The sequence below is a fragment of the Carassius auratus genome, chromosome 23 (assembly GCF_003368295.1).
Source record: "Carassius auratus strain Wakin chromosome 23, ASM336829v1, whole genome shotgun sequence".
Lineage (NCBI taxonomy): Eukaryota > Metazoa > Chordata > Actinopteri > Cypriniformes > Cyprinidae > Carassius > Carassius auratus.
The window spans coordinates 363,193-384,901 of NC_039265.1; the positions used below are offsets into that span (position 1 = coordinate 363,193).

At 38.5% G+C, this 21,709-nt stretch overlaps 2 protein-coding genes across 9 annotated transcripts in view; one reads left to right on the plus strand and one right to left on the minus strand.

Moving 5' to 3' along the window:
* hdac7a (histone deacetylase 7a) overlaps positions 1 to 15,172 on the plus strand; it is a 75,045-nt gene extending 59,873 nt beyond the window's left edge. For all 7 annotated transcript variants that reach the window (XM_026199116.1, XM_026199117.1, XM_026199118.1 and 4 more), the window contains 10 exons: positions 366 to 473; positions 2,638 to 2,693; positions 3,991 to 4,078; positions 6,262 to 6,381; positions 6,567 to 6,664; positions 10,148 to 10,266; positions 10,410 to 10,543; positions 10,743 to 10,824; positions 11,839 to 11,977; positions 12,106 to 15,172. In XM_026199116.1, the coding sequence (XP_026054901.1) occupies positions 366 to 473; positions 2,638 to 2,693; positions 3,991 to 4,078; positions 6,262 to 6,381; positions 6,567 to 6,664; positions 10,148 to 10,266; positions 10,410 to 10,543; positions 10,743 to 10,824; positions 11,839 to 11,977; positions 12,106 to 12,148 (987 nt within the window). In that variant the 3' untranslated portion in view covers positions 12,149 to 15,172. The remainder of the gene's footprint in view (positions 1 to 365; positions 474 to 2,637; positions 2,694 to 3,990; positions 4,079 to 6,261; positions 6,382 to 6,566; positions 6,665 to 10,147; positions 10,267 to 10,409; positions 10,544 to 10,742; positions 10,825 to 11,838; positions 11,978 to 12,105) is intronic.
* A 1,556-nt stretch (positions 15,173 to 16,728) lies between these two features.
* LOC113040918 (twist-related protein 2-like) lies at positions 16,729 to 21,647 on the minus strand. 2 transcript variants are annotated; one of them, XM_026199127.1, is made up of 3 exons: positions 20,546 to 21,647; positions 19,208 to 19,324; positions 16,729 to 17,196 (listed from the first exon to the last, which is right to left on the minus strand). In XM_026199127.1, the coding sequence occupies exon 1, from the start codon at positions 21,412 to 21,414 to the stop codon at positions 20,797 to 20,799; it is 618 nt and encodes a 205-aa protein (XP_026054912.1). In that variant the 5' UTR covers positions 21,415 to 21,647; the 3' UTR covers positions 16,729 to 17,196; positions 19,208 to 19,324; positions 20,546 to 20,796. The 2 variants fall into 2 exon arrangements, with proteins under 2 accessions (XP_026054912.1, XP_026054911.1); XM_026199126.1 differs by lacking the exon at positions 19,208 to 19,324.
* Between the last annotated feature and the right edge of the window lie 62 nt (positions 21,648 to 21,709).

Genomic DNA, 21,709 nt, shown 5'->3' on the forward strand with positions numbered 1-21,709 from the left:
TACATTATACAGGTTTTATGGAATGAAAGCTTATATTGTGGCTTAAATTAATTACGTTACTCAGAGGTCGACATGTTCGTTGGTCAGAAATGTTGCATTTAGCTGTTGCAAATTCATTGACTTTTGATAAATCAAGTTCATTTCTTTTTACCAGAAAAGGAGTTGTTTGGATGCACAAATTTGTTCTTATTGTATCTTATAACAAAACATATTTTGTTTAAACCAATGAAAATGCAGATCCCGCTGTAAATAACCAATGTTGTTGTCCCATGATTACACTTTAGCAGTTTGGACTCCTATAAATAAATCAACTGATTTTAAGGCTTCACCCATGCTATTTGCTGAGCATGCTTGTATTTCGGCAGGTGGACAATGACACCATCTGGAACGAGATGCACACGTCCACAGCGTCCCGCATGGCGGCCGGGAGCGTGACTGAGCTGGCCTTCAGAGTGGCTAAAGGAGAGCTCAAGGTCTGTACAAAACAATATCCAAAACACTGTTGATTCCTATTTGCTCAATGCTGCTTCTGAGATAAAATGAGTTCACAATAACTGACAAGGAAACATTGTGCTACTGACAATTAATGCATTCGATTAATGCAAGCAGCAGCTTGTCTGTGCAACTAAGGAACATGCTTTGCCCCTTGTTTACCCCTAAACATAACTATCTTAAGGGTGTAAATTAATTGTCTAAGGAACTAATGTGAACCTTTTATTGGTAGACATGGTACAAAGCTGTCCTTTTAAAGGTACTGCACATATAACGATTGATCTTAGAGCTTAAGAGCGTTTTCTAAGAGTAATGCACTTAACACAGTTGCACGTATCTGTGCTTGGATAAAAGCGTCTGCTAAATGCTTAAAATTATTTACATTTATTTATTTATACACAGTATAGAGAGAGAGTGAGATGTTATTTCGGATCAAACACATAGCTTTTATTTGTGCACTTCAGCAAGTCATTGACATATTTTTTTCCCCCCAGTTTTTGAAACATTTCCTAAATTACTTATTTTATTCTTTTTTTATTCTTTTTAATTTAATTTAAATGTGTATTTCTATTTTTTCTGTCCTTTTTAATTTTTTAATTTATAAAATAATAAAACAAAAATAAGAAAAATAAAGTGTACAATAAAGAACAATCAAATTATTACATTATAATTACATTGCACTTGAATCAAGTTAAAGGTGCAATCTTCTGATGGTCCTGCAGGTGAAGGATAAATCTGTCTTCTTACGATGCACGTAGGACTTTACGATTACGCCAGAGCACTCATAGATCTACAATGATTTTCAAGTGCTACTTAAGTTAAGATGCTTTTGGGAAACAGACCGTAATGTTAAGATCAGTCGTACAATCGTTTTTACGAACTTCTTAGGCTTACGAAGCTTTTGGGAAACCTGTACTTTTCAGGTGTGCTGCAACTTTCTTACAGCACTGGTTAAGTATCTTAGTAAGAAACAGCCCGATCTGATGTTACTAGAACTGAAACAAACCCTGAACTCTGTCATAGCTGTGCACTGTGTTGAAGAAGCTGCTTTAAAACGGTTGCTTAAAAAACTACAAAATACTCATCATTTACATATAGACCTTTTTTTTAAATCAAAAATAGTCTGCTACAAAGTTACCATCAACATTACAACAGGAAAAAGCATTAAAATGTCGGTAGCCTGAACATTTCAGTGTAAGGGTCAAAATGAATCACTGAATCATTTATGTGATTAGTGAAGCCATGCAAACAAACTGATTCACTAAAATGATTCAAACCGATGAGAACCGAGTGTCTTTATTTCCTGCATGAGCTGTGTGTGAATACAGCGTGATTTAGCATTTTTTTGTGACACTATAATGAAACTTGTTGGAAAACGTAGCTTGTTGCTATTTTGATTCACTAATTTCAATAAAACTGGTCTAATGTCATGCTACTGAAAAATACACTTAGTGCCACCATCAGCTGCGCACCAACCCTGGCTGTGCAGTTATAGAAAATACAATTCTACATTATGCATGTTCACGTTGCATTGAAATTACCATAATTACAAGATGACAACTCTGAGATAATTACTTCCTTAGGCAGAGAACTTAAGCTCCAGAGTGAAATGCTTTGCATTAATTTACCTCTAACAATGCTTTGAAAACAGAAACCACACCAACTACCGCTCGCTATAGTAAAACAGCAAATCAAACAGAAGTATGTGTAGCATTTTTGTAAAATATTAAATGAAATTAGTCTTCTATAAGAATTTAATGTAATTCTGACATTACACAAATGCATCTTCAGTCAAAACTCTTGGAGCATGTGTCAACCAATCAGAATCAAGTACTTGTTTCCTTCAGAGGGTCTTTGTAATAACCGTTGCCTCAAATAAAATTTAACCAAGTAGCAAACCGACCAGATCAATTGATTAAGATGTGGAAAACTGTAACGACCATAAAAGAATAGTTCAATCGCTCGAGTCCCCTGCTGGTAATTAAACTTAATGAAGGCTATAGGGGATGTTTCAGGGAAACGGCTTTATTGCTTTAACTGAAAGCGGAGGCCAGCTTGTTGAAGCAGTTTGGTGAAAACATGGTTTCTGTGTGAGAGGCGACTGGTAAATGTGGAGTTAATGACATGTTGGTTTCAATGTTTCAGAACGGCTTTGCTGTGGTCAGGCCACCAGGACATCACGCAGACCCGTCAAACCCCATGTAAGTCTGCCTGGTACATACAGAAATGACTCTGTACATGATATTTGTGCATCAAGTGGTGGTTGCAGGTTCGAGCCTGACCTGCGTCATGTTTCTATCATTTTTATGTGACTTTCTGTCTGCTTTTTCCTCTACTGTAAAGTTCTTCAGATAAAAGAAATGCATAAAATGAATTTTTAAGTTAAATAAATGTATAATTAATAATAAATAGAAATATAGGCACTGGGTGGCTGGTAATATAGAGTAATAGTAATATTTTTATGGTCATTGAGACTAATATTAGTTTCGAAGTTAATCTTAATTTTATATTTTCTGCTTTCCTCTTAGTTTTGTTGTAGTTTCACCCTTTTTTATTTAAAAATACCTGTACAGTTTTTTTTTTTTTTTTTTATTTCAGTTTCAGTTGTATTTATTTTAGTACAAGTAGTGAAAATTAGAAATGTTGCCTTGGAAATAAATTGAATTTTTTTGATTGGCAACACTTTAGTATAGGGATCAGTTCTCACTATTCACTAGTTGCTTATTAGCATGCCTATTATTAACATATTGGCTGTTTTATTTATTAATAAATACTTATAAAGCACATATTCTGCATGACCATATTATACATTCCTACCCAAATTTAACAACTACCTTACTAATTATTAATAAGCAGCAAATTAATGGTTTGTTAATAGCGAGAATTGAACCTTTCATCATTTCATTTTATTTCACATTTATTTTTTTATAGAGAATAATTGAATGGTTTTAGTTTTAGTTGCTAGAATAATCCTGACTAGAGTATGTTGTGCATGTGAGTTTGGCTCAGTTTACTGTGGTCATGAAGTGAAAGTCTTCCTCCTGTACATGTGTGTTGATGGCATGTTTTGAGCGTTGTGTTTGTGTGTGCTCTCTGTGTGTGCGGCGTCAGCACGCCTGTCTGTGTGTGTGGATATTTATGGCTTGATAATGAATGTTTGGAGGGAGCGGGAGGAAAGGCGATGATTTATTTCAGCAGTTTTTATCCTGCTGAGTTCGCTCTTCCCAAATTTCATAGCATTTCACCTCGCTCCCTTACTTCCAAGCGCATATCTAATCATCTACTCAGGGTTTCCACGTTTATTACTTGTGTATATGGGCAGTATTTCAATGCTTTTAGATTACTTAAAGAAGTTATAGTTAAAAAATACTAACAGCAGACCTACACAGAGTTCAGTTGCGTGAGAAAATTTGTACATAGTTTTGTTGTTGCGTTTCCAAATCCTCTGGCATTTAGTGTGGTTGGATGCCTCACTTTATCTCTTTTTCTCTCTCTCAGGGGTTTTTGTTTCTTCAACTCGGTGGCGATTGCTGCTAAGCAGCTCCAGCAGAAGCTCAGCGCCAGTAAAATCCTCATCGTTGATTGGGTGAGAGATCCAAACTCAACACAGTTTTACTTCTAGGGATGTGAATTCTTGCAGATACCAATAAACACTTAATTAGTTTCATGTAATGGCCAATAACTGATTTGATGGCTTACAGGTGAAAACCATACAATTATGTCTGTTCAATTTATGCAAATTAAAACAATAAAGCTGCAGAGAACAATTTATTTTAATTAAATATCCAATTGTGTTATAGCTAATATATCACCAATATACTATGTACAGTATTGTTCAAAATAATAGCAGTACAATGTGACTAACCAGAATAATCAAGGTTTTTCGTATATTTTTTTATTGCTACGTGGCAAACAAGTTACCAGTAGGTTCAGTAGATTGTCAGAAAACAAATGAGACCCAGCATTCATGATATGCACGCTCTTAAGGCTGTGCAATTGGGCAATTAGTTGAATTAGTTGAAAGGGGTGTGTTCAAAAAAATAGCAGTGTGGCATTCAATCACTGAGGTCATCAATTTTGTGAAGAAACAGGTGTGAATCAGGTGGCCCCTATTTAAGGATGAAGCCAACACTTGTTGAACATGCATTTGAAAGCTGAGGAAAATGGGTCGTTCAAGACATTGTTCAGAAGAACAGCGTACTTTGATTAAAAAGTTGATTAGAGAGGGGAAAACCTATAAAGAGGTGCAAAAAATGATAGGCTGTTCAGCTAAAATGATCTCCAATGCCTTAAAATGGAGAGCAAACCAGAGAGACGTGGAAGAAAACGGAAGACAACCATCAAAATGGATAGAAGAATAACCAGAATGGCAAAGGCTCAGCCAATGATCACCTCCAGGATGATCAAAGACAGTCTGGAGTTACCTGTAAGTACTGTGACAGTTAGAAGACGTCTGTGTGAAGCTAATCTATTTTCAAGAATCCCCCGCAAAGTCCCTCTGTTAAAAAAAAGGCATGTGCAGAAGAGGTTACAATTTGCCAAAGAACACATCAACTGGCCTAAAGAGAAATGGAGGAACATTTTGTGGACTGATGAGAGTAAAATTGTTCTTTTTGGGTCCAAGGGCCACAGGCAGTTTGTGAGACGACCCCCAAACTCTGAATTCAAGCCACAGTACACAGTGAAGACAGTGAAGCATGGAGGTGCAAGCATCATGATATGGGCATGTTTCTCCTACTATGGTGTTGGGCCTATTTATCGCATACCAGGGATCATGGATCAGTTTGCATATGTTAAAATACTTGAAGAGGTCATGTTGCCCTATGCTGAAGAGGACATGCCCTTGAAATGGCTGTTTCAACAAGACAATGACCCAAAACACACTAGTAAACGGGCAAAGTCTTGGTTCCAAACCAACAAAATTAATGTTATGGAGTGGCCAGCCCAATCTCCAGACCTTAATCCAATTGAGAACTTGTGGGGTGATATCAAAAATGCTGTTTCTGAAGCAAAACCAAGAAATGTGAATGAATTGTGGAATGTTGTTAAAGAATCATGGAGTGGAATAACAGCTGAGAGGTGACACAAGTTGGTTGACTCCATGCCACACAGATGTCAAGCAGTTTTAAAAAACTGTGGTCATACAACTAAATATTAGTTTAGTGATTCACAGGATTGCTAAATCCCAGAAAAAAAAAAAAATGTTTGTACAAAATAGTTTTGAGTTTGTACAGTCAAAGGTAGACACTGCTATTTTTTTGAACACACCCCTTTCAACTAATTGCCCAATTGCACAGCCTTAAGAGCGTGCATATCATGAATGCTGGGTCTTGTTTGTTTTCTGACAATCTACTGAACCTACTGGTAACTTGTTTGCCACGTAGCAATAAAAAATATACTAAAAACCTTGATTATTCTGGTTAGTCACATTGTACTGCTATTATTTTGAACAATACTGTATATCAATGCTAAATGATGACTTAAAAACGCAAGCCTATTTCAACATATTGTTCAAATGAATCAGTTGGACTGATGGGAATCTGAGTTAGTAAACTGTATTGGTTAACAAGCTGAATTGATTGAGTTTATCAGTCACTGAATCAAATCACTTCCAGATTTTGGTCTGTTTTCGTCCTGATAGACCAGAAGCTAAAGAAATTCCAGTGTTAACTGAACAACATCCAAAATGCTACCATTAAAAGCTAACCGACGTTAAACATCTTAATGTGAACGATAAAGTAACCTGATTGTGTTTCATCAATCACGCAGGATGTTCATCATGGCAACGGCACCCAGGAAATCTTCTACAATGACCCCAGCGTCCTCTACATCTCTCTCCATCGCTATGATAATGGAAACTTCTTCCCCGGGAGTGGTGGACCGGCAGAGGTTAGATTACTGATCATAACATACGAGCAAGTACAACACTCTTAGGTTTGTTTAGTGCTGTGAAACACCATAAGCTCACAGAGGTCTCTTCGAACTGGTTGCATCATGGCCTTCAGCACAGAAGGATCGCAGCGAGAGGCTGGTTTTCAGTGTTTAACCGCGGTACTGTGTTTGATTTGTCCCAGGTGGGTTCTGGTGTCGGTGAGGGTTTCAACGTTAATGTGGCTTGGACCGGTGGTCTTGAACCTCCCATGGGCGATGCTGAGTACCTGGCTGCCTTCAGGTATTAGTTTCACTTGGTTCATTTGCTGATTTTAAACTAACTGAGGGGAACAATTCAACAGGGACAGGACTGAGTGGAAACCAGGGGTGTCCAATCGTGCTCCTGGAGGGACAACGTCCTGCAGAGTGTACCTCCAACACACTTGTCTAGAAGTTTCTAGTCATCCTGAAGACCTTGATTAGCTGGTTCGAGTGTGTTTTATTAGAGTTGAGGAGCATGACTGGACATCCCTGGTATAAACTGTGCCATATCTCAATATACGGGTCCATTTTCACTTAAATAAATGCTTTTGGTTTCATAATAAGTGAAGGAATGGGAAGATACCATGATTATTTAATGGAATGTGTTTGCTGACTGAAGGGTTTGGATAAGGTCTAGGAATAATATACAAATCTGTGATGCACCTAAATGCCGGCAACCAAACATATTCAGCCAAGCAGCAGAAAAATTATTTTTGGTTTCAGTTGAAGTAGTTTTGGTCTGTAAAGTCTTATTGTACCATTTAAGAGTTTTTTATGGCATTAAATTTAACAATTAAACTGAGGACCTGCGGAACCCCCTAAGAGCACATAGTTCAGTGCAAACATTTCTGTCATACATTTGGCAAAAAAAAAAATAGTTACTATGCATTTTACCTTTGAAATCTGAGGCAAGTGCAACTTTGGCGTTCCCGTTGTTTGTGAGCAGTGGTGTGATGGCGATTTAAATAAAATTAAAATTTCCAAACAGTCCAAACATATCGGTATCCACTTGAACTTGGTAAAAAGATAATCTGTTTACCATCTTGACTGGAAGATACTGTTTTCATGGTCAGTTTTTCATTTTTTTATTTGCTAATGCTAGTAAATGTTTACGTTAGAGTGCACGTCCTACTGCGCTGTAATTAATAGTTGAGCGGTTGAAAACTAGCGACCTCTCCTGTTTGGAGAGAGTATTAACATCATATACTGAAATATATCTTTACGTGACTTACTTTTTAAATGTTTTACAATTTATTATCCGAGTCTAATATGATCCAGCCGCCAGTGAGCCGCTAGTTGCCAATCCCTGGTCTGATAAAATGATAAAATATAATTTTAGTTATCTTTGTAATTATTATTCTTGGGATGGACAGGCCTATGAAAGGGATTGTTCACCCAAAAAGAAAAACCAAAAACGCTGTCTTTGGAGTAAGCTGGTGCTAAGTGTTGCGTCAAGGACACAATGGTGTTAGCAAACCAAGCCACTCTTCTTTTCAAGGATCTCCTGTGGTCCAGATGTTTAACCACAACCCCACCACAGTGCACTTCATATGTCTTGTAAAGTCCTTACATGGCCTGATTATCATCAGGTCAAAGTTCAGGAAGAAGCATTTGACCTTCCGTCATGTTTCGCCAAAGAACTAGGTCTTCTTCATATGGGTGTCCTTCATTATTGCATTGGTTTCTCTCCTGCGTTTCTGTGCACTAGTGTTTGTACCGAGACCTTTGGGATTTTGTCAGGAATTGGACGCCTGATCACATTGTGATCACTCTTCTAAGTTGGACTTCCCCCTCTGCCGTCTGCCAACCTGCATCACTCAAGGTGTTTATTGTAGTCTGAAACGCTTGCAGGGCTTCAAATGATTCCCAGGTTTTTTCATTGTGTTGGGATCAAACTCAAGCTTGGCCACTTCCACATGCCACTTAATTGCCGCCGGTGGGTGGTTTTATTAAACGTTTTTAGCATTTTTTTAAGGAAGCCTGCTCCGGGATTTTGGTCCAGGGAGGCACTGCTAACCACACGCTAACCAGGATCCCTGTGTGAAAGTGGGTGGGCGTCTAAAAAGACTTTTAAGATCTTTCAGGACCGAACGTTTTGGGAATGTTCTGCCTCTAACCAGCCTGTCTCTCTTTGACTTCCTGTGTCTTGTACACTCTTTCTCGTCCTTTTATTGGTCTTTAATGAATGCTGCGCTCTCTCTCTCTCCCTCCACCCAAACTAAAAGCGTTCCTCTCCACACAGGGGAGCGTGGGTAGTTTTATTGGTCTGGAGGGGAGGCGGAGTTGGTTACAACGGTGAGGGTAGGCGGAGAAGGGGGGAGTTGTGGAGGATCCTGGGTAATTAAGGCAAATGGCTCCCAGATGGTGGGCTGTCAGTGACGTGAGGAGAACGACAAGCTCCAAATGGGAACCAGATGCAGCGGCGGTCGCTTTGAACTCGCCGGTGATGCGCTCAAGAGGCGAAATCGCTGGCAGGGCTGGCGTCCTCCGAGCGCAAGAAAGAGAGAGACGAGGAAAAAGAGGAAGGAGGATGGTTATTAACAGAACCTAATTCAAACACTTTAGTCACTGGGACTGTCACACTGTGCTTCGGCAGCTTCATTTTTGTGAAATGTGTCAAATATAAGAGGAACGCCACTAGACTTTTTCTTCTTTTAAGTCTTTTGGCCAAGTATTTAGCATTTTTGGAAAGGCTTTGATCAGAACTGATGTTAAACTGACAAAGCAATCTATCTAAAACTATTTGACAGCAATTTTACAAATCGACATCTTTAAAAAAATCCACTAATTAAACAAATAGTTTTGTCTAAGTTATGTTAATAGAAAATGTGGATATTTATCAATAGTGTATTTTAAAATACCAATTTGTTATGCCTCAGAAGAGCAAAAATTGGTACCACTTTACTAAATTCAATTTACTTTTAACTAGTTGCTTATTAGCATGCCTATTATTAACATATCGGCTGTTTATTAGTATAAAGCATATATTCTGCATGACCATGTTCTACATCTCTAATCATACCCAATACCTAAACTTAACAACCACCTTTCTGACTTTTAATAAGCAGCAACTCAGGAGTTGACTGAGGCAAAATTCATAGTTAATGGTTTGCTAATGGTGAGAATTGGAACTTAAAATAAAGTGTAAATTTTTTTTAATGAGAATTAATTGACTTGAGATGTTTTAGGGAATCTAGTTTGGTTGTTTTTTCATGTAATTGCAATGAATTTTCAAGCCTCAAAAAAGACCCAAAAGAACCTGAAAGTATCATAAATGGCGTTCACGTGACGCACTGTATTCTGAGTCTTCTGAAGCCAGAAATGGATTAAAATTGTATTTGTTATTAACTGGAAATCTTGACATCCTCCCCGGCTTTGGTTGGCGAGATCAACAGAGAAGAATGAATCATTCTCGTGAGTTTAATTGTTTCGATGAATCAGATGATTCACGTTCATAACAGCAGTCCGAATGATAACGATTGTTTTTTTGCGTTTAACTCACTAGGTGCAATGGTTAACGGGTGAAGATTATCTATAAATAATCAACTAAATCTCCTTATTGCATGGAAAAAATAATTTGGGTTTGGAATGACATGAGACTATGATTCATCCATTTAACTATGGTTTAAAATTGTGCAGTTTGGTTAAAAAATGCAGTCTTATAAGTCCAAGTCCAATGACAGATGTAACATTAACCGAATATTTTTATTTTATTTTTTGTATGCATCGTTCTGATGTTTAGGACGGTGGTGATGCCCATTGCTCAGGAGTTTTCCCCAGACGTCGTGTTGGTTTCTTCAGGGTTTGACGCCGCAGAAGGACACCCTGCTCCTTTGGGAGGATACAAAGTCACTGCTAAATGTAGGATATTTCTTGAAATTTGATCTTGCATATGAAATATGAATTCTTATAAACAGCATCAAATTGAATTGAACTTAAATACATTTTTAAACAGTCTCAGAAAATGTACTGTGACGCTAATGTTGTCATTGGTCTCTCCGCAGGTTTCGGCTTTTTGACTCGGCAGTTGATGGCGTTAGCAGGAGGACGCGTGGTTCTAGCATTAGAGGGAGGTCACGACCTCACAGCCATATGTGATGCTTCTGAGGCCTGCGTCAGCGCTCTGCTGGGACTGGAGGTCAGATTTCATGCATAAGCAAGAATGCATTTATTATAGCTTTATAATCCTGTTATACCATTGCTGGTAACAAAAAAAAAAAACAGCACTGTTGTTATGTAAGGGTGTTAACATGACTTTTCTGGCAAAGTCTTGCATGACGTGTTCTTTGTTTTAAAGGAAAAACAAAAACACCCTTTTTCATCTCGTTTTCTCTTAGGAGCCTCTTCCTGAGTCGACTCTCCTGCAGACGCCCAATGCCAACGCAGTGCTTTCACTGCAGAGAGTGCTGCAAATACAGAGTGAGTGTCTCGCGCTGCTCTCGTCCCAGTCTGCCTCTAATTATCCTCAAATGCACGGGCTTCCTGGTAGCACACATTTGTTTAATTCTTTGTAATTAATTATAATCATGATCGTCGTTGTTTCACCACATGGTTCCTGCTGAGCCAAAATATTCCTATAAAACAAGGGTACGGCATGCACTACGTGGCGTACACTACCTCTCTCATGCTTTCTGCGTGCTACTGACTGACATCTATTTCCAGTTTTCAACGTTGTTGTTGGTTAAGCCTTGTTATCGACATTTTAAAACATGTATGACTTTGTTTCTTCAGTTAAACACAAAAAGAAATGCTGAATGTCTGAGTTGCTTTTTTTTTTTACCACTGACGTGTACAGTGAATCATATAGTGGAGGTGCAATAATATTATTATTTCAATGTAGTCTGTATAAGGTCATACAATATCTGACCTGAAAGTCACCATTATCTTTCCCTCTGCTCTAGTTCTCCATCAACATGGAAACCTCGTCAGCTCTTGCACATCAATCTAGCACGTTTGAGCTTGTTTACCATGTTTGATGTGCTCTGTGTGTGTGCATTGACCAATGTTTATACGTGAAAAAAATCCTAAATTAAATCTATTCATTTTATAAAGTGATATGAAAGTGAATATACAGAAGACTTTGAATAGATGGCTTGGTTCATATGGATTACTTGTACAATGTCTTTATGAACTTTTTAAAACGTCAAAGGTCTGGTTACATTGAATTTCCCAAATTTGGCACAGAAATCTCTCAAGTTTCATAAAAAATGTTTTAGTTTTTTTCAGTCTTTTCTTCACTTAAAGGCTTCAAAATGCATCACACAAGTTGCATGCAGTATTTTGCAATTGCTTTTTTATATACTCATTTTATGCAAATGAGCAGCTTTGACATTCTGCAAAATAACTCTTTTTGTTATTCATTTCGGATAGAAAGACATTCAGGTTTGGAATGACATAATGAATGGGAAATGATGTCTGTTAATTCTGTCCCAGGTCAGTATTGGTCGTCACTGAAGCCGTTGATGGGCACAGTGGGGCTGTCGTTTTTGGGCGCCCAGAGGAAAGACTGTGAGGAAACGGACACAGTGAATGCGATGGCGTCCCTCTCCGTGGGGGTCTTGACCAACAAAAGGTGAGATCCGATGAAGGAATCATGCTAAATGCAATTAATACTATTGCTTCAGAGCTTTCGTTGCATTCTTGAACATAAAAACCATATGCTGGTTGTTCGATGCTAAACATAAACCTCATTTTTCACAGCCTTGTTGATGAACCCATGGAGCACGACGAAGACTCCCTTTAAACCAGGTCTTTACACGTCTGAAAACTGTCCAGTACCGAATGGTGCTCCACACCATGTGAACGAGCCGTGCCTCAAGACCAGCAGTGCCTCAGGGGGCGTGGCTTCCTCATCAAGGCCCCTCCCCCAAGTCCCCACCTCAACACTGACCACCAGCGCAGCGCGGCTAAGCTAACAACCCGCAGCCACAGTTCTGCCGGGGCTCTGGGATCCACGCCGTCTTCTCCATTCACATACCACACAAACAAACAAACAAACACACTAGGACGCATGAGTGTGTTTTTAACATTCACTAATGCGCTGAAGGACACCAGTCGCTCAGATATTCACCACCGGTGCCTCGAAAGACACTGTTTACTTTGGCTGGAGCTGCGAAAGCAGATTTGCAGGAACGGTTGAGGATTATTTAACCCTTTTTAAAGGCACCCCACTTTCCTACCCCTGACCGTGCTGGGAGAAAATGAGGGGTTTCCTTGCACCTGGCAACCGCAAAGTGGCTTCACTCTATGATGTCATAACTATTAATCAATTTAACCACTAAAGAAGAAGAAAACGATCTCGACAACTGTGGGTTTTATAAATCGTATTTGTAATTTTTTTTTTTTTTGCACTGTGCATTCCATAATGTGAACCGTGAAATTTTCCAGACATCTGGGAAAAGAAAAATAGAATTCTCTATCTAGATTTACACGCTTAACATTCTTTTCTCTTTAAAGTCGCATTCTTGTCAAGTTCAGTTACGTTCTACCTGCATTCCCCGCATGAAGGCTGTAAACTTGAATAACTTCGAGATACTTATCTGTATTGATTCTGTGTATCTGACTTAATGCCTTGTGTTTTTAAAAGGCCAGAGGGACAAACCAGCTATGAGCAAGTTAATTGCACACACCCACCAAAAAAACACACATATACGCCCATATTTCTGTGCAGACATCGCATCCTTATGACCACTGTACAGTTAATATCGTGGACACAGGAAGTGCTTAAGCTTTCCCTAGACTAACTGTAACGCAAAGTAGCTCAGTCTCTTTTTAGACCAAACTAATTTTAATATGATGTCTTTATGTGTGTGCCTTTGTATCTATCAGTCATATCTTTTATCTGTTCTGTACTCACAATCAAACCTCGATTGACCAAAAGCAAAAGTACAAAACGACATTTGAATGGGCTCTCGCGGCCACTTTGATGGCAGTGTGTGAATTTCTTTTATAACACAGTTGTCTGTAGTTTTCACTGATCGTGTTGTTTTGGACGAGGTAAATGACCAGCCTGTTAACCTGTGGAGAAGACATGCCTCAAGTTGATTTTCTTTCATCGCTGCGCACTTACTGACAATTTATTATTTCATTTTTTTCACGAGGGATGCATTGTTTTTGGATGGCGTTCTGCTTTCCACAGATGTCTAATTCACACCAGTCGTGTGGATGAAGTTGATGGTGGTATTAAATATGTCTCTCAGCCGCTTGGATTCAGATTTACGCCATAATCAATTAACCGAAATTAATATCACACCAAAACGGACAGACCTCTTTAAATACTGTGCCACTCATCAGCATATTCGGTTTCAAAAACCGTATCATTTCTAAACAGAATTTCGCTCTAGTTGCGTAATCCTGATGGGCCAAACCGCCAAAAATATTGCTCTGGAAATACTTCTGTACCACATGCTGTATCAGTATCATTAACGTTAATGCCGTCTGGATGGTCAACGGTCGGGACGTCACATTAGACTAGTAGCACACTTCATGGTGCTTGTCTGACTTTTGCGTTGTGCTTTCGGCTTAATGAACGCCCCGACGGATCGCCTTCAAGTTTCCACCAAATCTCAAATCTTTTTGAGTTTGTGTTGCTCTGCACAAACCTTTACCTCTGCATTCACAACCAAATTCACACATTGACATGCTTTCCTGCGTTCACTACAAGAAACAATCGTGACCTGGCAAATTGCTGTTATTGGGAACATGTGGAGTAATAACAGAGGCGTTCCTTGTGCGATCTTTCTGTAATTCTGCAGATACTGTGTCCAGCACCTGCCTGACCAATAAGTCTTTAATTCACCCCTTTCTTGCCTTGTACCAAACCACTGTGGATAGTCCTACATTTGTATGATTCCCTGTAAATAGCACCATCCATTTATCAATGTTTTGTGAGGTTTTCATGAAGACCCTGGGTAGCCTTTGCCCATCAGACCCCCGTGAAGATAGAGCTGTTGTAAAACTGAGCAGATGCAGACGTTCACTCATTAATGAAGTCCTAGCTAATCGTTCAGAACTAGCGGCGGTCTTGCTGCGTATTTATAGTACTTCAAACAGTGCACTTGCATTTCACCATCAACAAAACAGGCCTGTTCGTCTTCAGACAAATTGAAAGGAACTTGGTTAGCGACAATTCGACAGCACTTAGCCACAGTTTCACCGCTGGGACTGAAAACAGATCTTGACATTCCTTAGCAGTATGGACACTGATATGCGTCTTACATACAGCTCTATTTCAGTGGTGTATTTTTACAATAGCTTTGTGCATTTGTACTGTTTTGATATACCTCTCAAAGCGCTTGTATTCTCTCATCTCTCCGAACCCTTTATGAAGTAAAACGGAGAGCTCGTGATGTCGTCATCGCGCATGTAAAAGCAAACCAGCATCATCTTAATTCTGTCATTTATTCCCTTTTGCCTTCTTGTATGGACATTGTAAATAGTTTCATACGACCGAAAGACTTCACCTACGTGCCTTGAAGTACTTTACCTGTCGACCCCACTAACTGGATCTGTTTAACAAAGCATAACAGAAAGTATGTTTCTCGAATCTTCCTTGTTTATCTCCCATTTCTTTTATTTCTCTGTGTAGAGAAAAGAATGTCTATTTTATACTGTTTCTTTCTTCCTAATTAAAAGAAAAGCATTTTTTGGTTTGCCTGGATTTCATTTGGCTTTGTCATTTTTGTGTGTACACTATATTCTACTGCTAAAGATTTGTGAACCTCAAATACCAGCGAGCTGAAAGAAATAAATCAAATCCATTCACACACATTCATTTGTTTTCTATTAATTGAGAAACATTCACTCCGATCTACAGCATGCGCTTTTTATTTAGCATAGCAATGGTGTTAGAAAAAAATAAGATAACTGTAGTCCCTGCTAGAAATGACTATAATGCTAGCATTTTCCAACAAAACACACTTGCTGTTGTTGTTACTAACTAGTAAAACTTGGGAAAAGCCACTTTATTTCTTTAAAAAAAAGAAAAAAAATGTACTCTTAATGCCATATTATAAGTTTAACATTATGCTGAAATAATACATTTTCAAAGGTGTTTCATGCATCTATTGAAGCATCTAAGAATGAATCATTATTGCACATGCACACAATTAAAGAAATCTGAAATACTTGATTAATGACTGGCCTGAAGCCACTAGATCGCCAATACTGGTTCATCTGGTCACTAGATTATTCTCTTCTTTAGTTTGGGTCACTATGGCCGTGTGTTTTGCACTTTGTTTAAACATGTGTCTTTTAATTGCTTTACCTAATTACATGTACTAAACAGCAGAGCGTGGCACTCTTGTGGTGAGGTGGTTCGTCTTATTTCTTGCCAGCCAGACATATATTTATTGAAGCCTCAATCTAAGCAGGATAATGGCAAGTTTATGTGCAGACCAAGTTTAGCTGACATTTTATTCTAATTAACTAATTAGCGGTGTCTGGATTCTAAAGAGCTCGTACGAGCAGAACAAGAACACATCCATCTATCACTTTAATCTTTTAGAGATTCATTTCTGGTGAATTTCAAATTTGCTAAATGATTTATTTTTCTTCAAATGTTTTTTTTATTTTTTTTATTGCACTAAAAGACATGAACGTGCTTGTTTTCAAGTACCTCTCATACTGTAACTCTTAACTTAAATTGATAGCTCATCCAAAAATGAAAATCTCACCCTCATGTCGTTCCAAACCCGTAAGACCTTCGTTCATCTTAGAAACACAAATTAGGATATTCTTGATGAAATCCCAGAGCTTTCTGACACTGCATAGAAGGCAACACAACTTTCAAGGCCCAGAAAGTTAGTAAAGACATCATTAAAATAGCCCATGTGACATCACTGGCCCAACTTTGATTTCTTTAATAAGTTACGAAAATAATTTTTGTGTGCAAAGAAAACAAAAATAATGACTTTATTCAACGATTTATTCTCTTCCTGGTCGGTCTTTGGTGAGAGAATCACGATGCATGCGTGTGTTGCTGCTGACACAGGAGCTGCTGTTCTGACTCTCATGAACGTCGAAGACAAAAAAAAACATTTTTAAAGACGTTACTTTTGTTTTCTTTGAACACAAAAAGTTTCTCGTAGCTTCATGAAGTTCCAGTTGCACAACTGATGTCACATGGACTGTTTTATCGATGTTCTTACTACCTTTCTGGACCTTGAACGTTGTAGTCGCATTGCTGTCAGGGTCAGAAAGCTCTCGGATTTCATCAAATATCTTAATTTGTGTTCGGAAGATGAACGAATGATTAATGAAATAATTTTCTCTTTTAGGTGAACTAACCCTTTAATGCATCTGTTAATCACCAAGTCATATTGCAGAATTAATCTTACAGCTTTATTTTTTTTTAAACGTAACAACCTTTACATTTAGACGGATGTGGTATATACCATGACACAATTGTTACACTGTCACAGAAGTAATAATGTTGGCTAATATACAGCATTAATGACAAGCACAACAACTCTGATCAGATCTGTATATCAGGGAATATAGTGAGTCTACGAAGCATTTTTTCCATCAGGCTAGCTGCTATAGGTTAGCTATAAGTGTACAGTCCTTATGCCTCTGCGTGTCCATGCATAATCAAAGTCAATGAACACTGATCACAAATCAGCACCCCTCCACTCAACCAGAGTCTGATCCAATCTGAACAATCTTAGATCCTTTAGATGGTGGAGGTCTTTTTTTTTTTGCATTTTGCATTTTGTTGTATTGCTCCATTAGAAGAAGGGAAGGATTATTGGCTTGTAGTCGAAGCATGATGTCCTCTGGGATAGTGGGATACTGTTAAGACAGACAGAAGGGGAACAACATGTCAGAAATGTGACTACGTAAAAACATTTATAATGGACAATATATAGTTGTTTGTATATGCATGGGTTGTTCACACATAGCTTTTCTGGTCAAAGAAAATAATTTAAAGACTGCATGGAATATTTAGCTATTTAGCCAAAAAATGCATTTGTATTAAAGACAAAGATAATTGGATGAAGAGGAAGTATTTGATGTCTGGATCTGGATTACTTCATAAACAGCTTAATTAAAATTGCTCAATAAAATCAGTTTGCTGGAATCTGCATGTCATCTCAGCCTAAACGAAAGAATCATTCCCATGAACACCGGCAAACACGTTGACTCATCTCGCATGAACGAAGGACATTGCTAAAGTAATACAGTATGCGGTGGATATGACTAGTCCAAGGAAACCACAACCCAAAATAAATCCTGACAAAGAGCCGTAGTTACTCTGTTTCCATTAACAGCACACATTTTTCACAAATCAGCCTGGACGACAAAAAAAAAAAAAATAATTAAACCGATACCTGAAGATGCAGTTTTAATGGTTAATAAAAGTGGTACAAAGTTGAACTTGAATGGTCTTGATGAAGTTTGTTATTTGTAGTGTTGTCAAATGATTAATCGCGATAAATCGCATTTATGATAAAGGTTTTTGTTGACATAATATTTATGTGTGTGTGTGTGTGTGTGTGTGTGTACTGTGTATATATATAAATACACACACATGCATGCATATATTGATAGAAAAACCTGTTTATATATTAGATATATTTATATGTCATATAAATTATATGAATATAAATATATACATATAAATACATAAAATATTTTAAAAATATATACTGTATGTGTGTGTATTTATATATGCATAATACATTTACATATTATGTCAACAAAAACATTATTTTTGGATGTGATTAATCGCGATTATTCATTTGACAGCACAAGTTGTTTGTGATTCTGGCTGTTTAGGAGTTCCATCGAGGATAAAAGCTTTGTAATAGGTTTATAAAAATAAAAAAAAAGGGGTTTAAGTGTGTATAATTTATTGCAATTTTTTCCCCCATTTAAATGCAGAATGTAAGAAACTGCTTCACACAAAAAAAAACATAACTACTTAACAAAAGAACAGGCAAGGGATGTGCAGAAATTACCCTGGCACCGATAGAAATGAAAGGTATTCAGAGTTTTAAGTTTATTTGATTACAATGACAGCTTGATACTCTAACAGCATATTTTCTCCCAAATTCAGTGCAGAGATGTGAGAAATGTGTACAGACTTAGTCTGGACCCCGGCTCAACAAACTTGTTTCTGGATATCTTTGTTTCAGTTGCGTTTACAGGGGGATTTCACCATCCTAAAACTACACGATGCCAGCTAAACATTTCCCAACTCTTGAAGTTCCCGAAAACCAATACCATCAATAAGTCACACATTCACTGGAATCCTCTTCTAACATCAAACTGAATTAGTGTGTGTTGTATGGAGTGTGTCTCTTACACACACACACACACACACACACCTCTGTAACACCCCACAACTGTTTCCAATCATTAGGTTCCTGCATGTCTAGGGCCGGTCGCCTCTGATTGCACGACACTGGATACGAGATCCCGTGAAGGGCAGAGGGAGGGCGATCTACACCCGTGGGCTAAAGGAGAGTCCTCTCCACCTTTCCCTGCTTCCTGTTCACTCACTTTTCTTTTCCTTTAATGATTTTTCTTTGTTCCCTGTTATCTTTAACAGCAACACATGGCTCCTGGTTCTCAGACTGAGATCACGGCGAAAAATTTGAAATAAGTACATATTTGCTTTAAATATGTATTAATTACATAGTTATTACCTATGAACTCAGATATAAATAGTTATACATAAATGTAGCTATACATATTTGTATACCAACATATACTTTATAAGAACGTCTTTTGTTGTTGTTGTTTTTGTTGCTGTATGTGCAGTTTATTTAAATGTGCGTGTGGTTAAGGAAATACATACTGTATGAAATCCAAAGGAGAGGGTACACAAGTATAGGCCTGCGTATGATAACCTCAGCAGCAGAAGATCTCAAACTGGAAGCTGTGCTCATCGTATTTAGGTAAACTGGACAAGTAACTGTTTACGATAAACATAGGTCACATGAAATTAATATACATTTGTCAATGGGTATATGATTAATATCTGTTCTTCTTCTGTGTGTATAAGTGGAGACTCCAGAATCTTAAGAGGAGTTTTGCATTCATGTTGCATTTTCAAAAGGGCTATTATCGCTCACATTTTTGAGACAGCATGCTTTTTTATGCATTTTATTATATATATCTTTTTTTTCTTTTTTTACCAATTGACATGTTTGGAGTTATAAATTCCTATTGTTGAACATCTATTACTATTTGGACAAATCTGAAATTGTTAGCATTTGGTCCATTTTAAATGAGTCCAACATTTAGATCAGCTTATTTCTGCAAATAATTATTAAAAGGACAGTAAACCCATTAATATCCAGCACATTGTAAAAAATGTCCTCTTTAAGACAGTTTTTAAAAATATTTCCTGTACCTTTCTGTTGTGCGATAAATAAATTAATAAATACCCAGAGAGTTTGCTTCTAATGCCTGAAGATACTGAGTCTATTATACAGTCAAGATCAAAATTTAGCACAATACTTGGAAAATTATTATGCACCATTGAAAGAACTTTGTGCATTTACTTAATTTTATTTATTTATTGTTTCACGCTATTGAATTTGCGGTGTAAATGTGATTCTGAAACAGGTTAACTGTTAGCTACTCCAGCTGGTTAAAGGTTCAGCCACAAAAACAGGTTCAGTTCTAGAGCTGCCCAAGCCACAGTAAGGGCCAGGAGGCAGTTACAACAAACCCCTGAAAAATAAATGTAGGTGTTAATGCCCTTACAGATTATTATATTATTAAAAGTAATGTTTTGAGGTTTGTTGTAACTGTGCACAGAGCGTCCATGATCAGCACTATTTAAAACAGCACACAGTACAATCTCTGTCTGTATGAATTCTGATATTTACTAACATAATGCACACTGCATTCTCAGTGGAATTAATTCATTTTGGGTGCATGTTTGATTATGCACGATTCCACAGAAATTGAGGAAAGGTAAATATATCCCCTAAATTCACTAAACACCAATCTTATGTGGTAGCCTATGTAATAAAATAAACCCAACAAGTCCATAATCAATAGCCAAGTCATTTTTTCATATTTGTGATAGAGAAGCGCGAACTTTCAGATAAACAACTTGGACTAAACCAGATCCATGTGCTCATAACAGATACCATATTTCATTTATAACATTTCACTGACGTACCTTTTACAGGGCTGCTCTTAGATAAAGTAAAAAGTTCAGTGTTGGAAGGTCAGAGGTCAGCTTTAGGCAGGGTCAGGTCATGGCAGCAGGAGTCAAATGGCTGTTGCTGGTGAATTTGAAGCCATAGCTAGTAGACAGACAGCGATAGATTTAAAATCAGAGTCACTTTCTCTGCAGGTTCAGAGTTCAGAGGCGGGTTGGATCTGGAGGGTTGTATCGGGCTGTAGGGAGGATTAGGAATGGGTGAACGTCTAGTGAGTGGCGGACATGGACCAAGCGCCCTCCATCCTCCATACAGAGAAGGCGTAGCTCAGTCTTTCGTGGGCCAGGTAGTTACAGCTGGCCAGCTTGGCATCCATCTCATCGCTCTGGAGAACCTGGTAGAGGAAGTCGATGTATCTCGAAGCCAGTTTGAGGATCTGAATCTTACTCAGTTTGTCTGAAGGCAACGTTGGGATGATCTTCCGCAGGGAGGCGAATGCGTCATTTAGGGACTGTGTGCGCTGCCGTTCCCGGACGTTAGCGATCACTCGTTGCGTGTGGAGGTCCTCGAACGGTTGCCCGGGCACAGGTGACACCGAGCTCACGGTGGGCACAAGGGAGGCCGCAGAGGTCGATGAGGAAGGAGGAGAGCTTCTCTTGGGCCGCTTGGGGCAAGAGGGAACGGTCGTGGATGGGCAGTCTGGTGACGTCTTGTCGTCCAGTTTTAGGGGTGTACCAGGCTCTTTCTTAGGACCTGTCAGCCGCTTTCGAGCACCTGTTGGTGGTGCAACAACGACGGGGCACTTGTTAGGTCGACGTTCTTGCTCCTCTTCACTGGGTAGGACCCCACCCTCGGGAAAGTCGCCACAAGACTGTTCCTCTCGCATGACGCTCGGCTGTCCTTGTCAATCCCGTGCTTCTATCCTGTTTTGCTTCTTCGCTCGCGGCCCAGTTCTTAGCCTTGGACAAATTTTAAAGGAAAGCAAAACGAATCACTCCAAAAAGCAAGAAGGTGCTTTTTCTGAACTCAGTAAGGTCACAGAACATGCGGCCTTTCATCTGGGTTCGTAAAAATCACCCGTCTCCTCAGTATCTCAAGAAGCTCTAGGTCAGTTCTTGAAACCTCAAAATCACTATCTGGTTTTCAGGTCTTTTATAAAGTCTTCCAAAGCCCTTCCTACT

Excerpts from the sequence above, each read along its gene's own strand:
- LOC113040918 (XM_026199126.1), bottom strand. The coding sequence starts at position 21,414 with ATGCGAGAGGAACAGTCTTGTGGCGACTTTCCCGAGGGTGGGGTCCTA.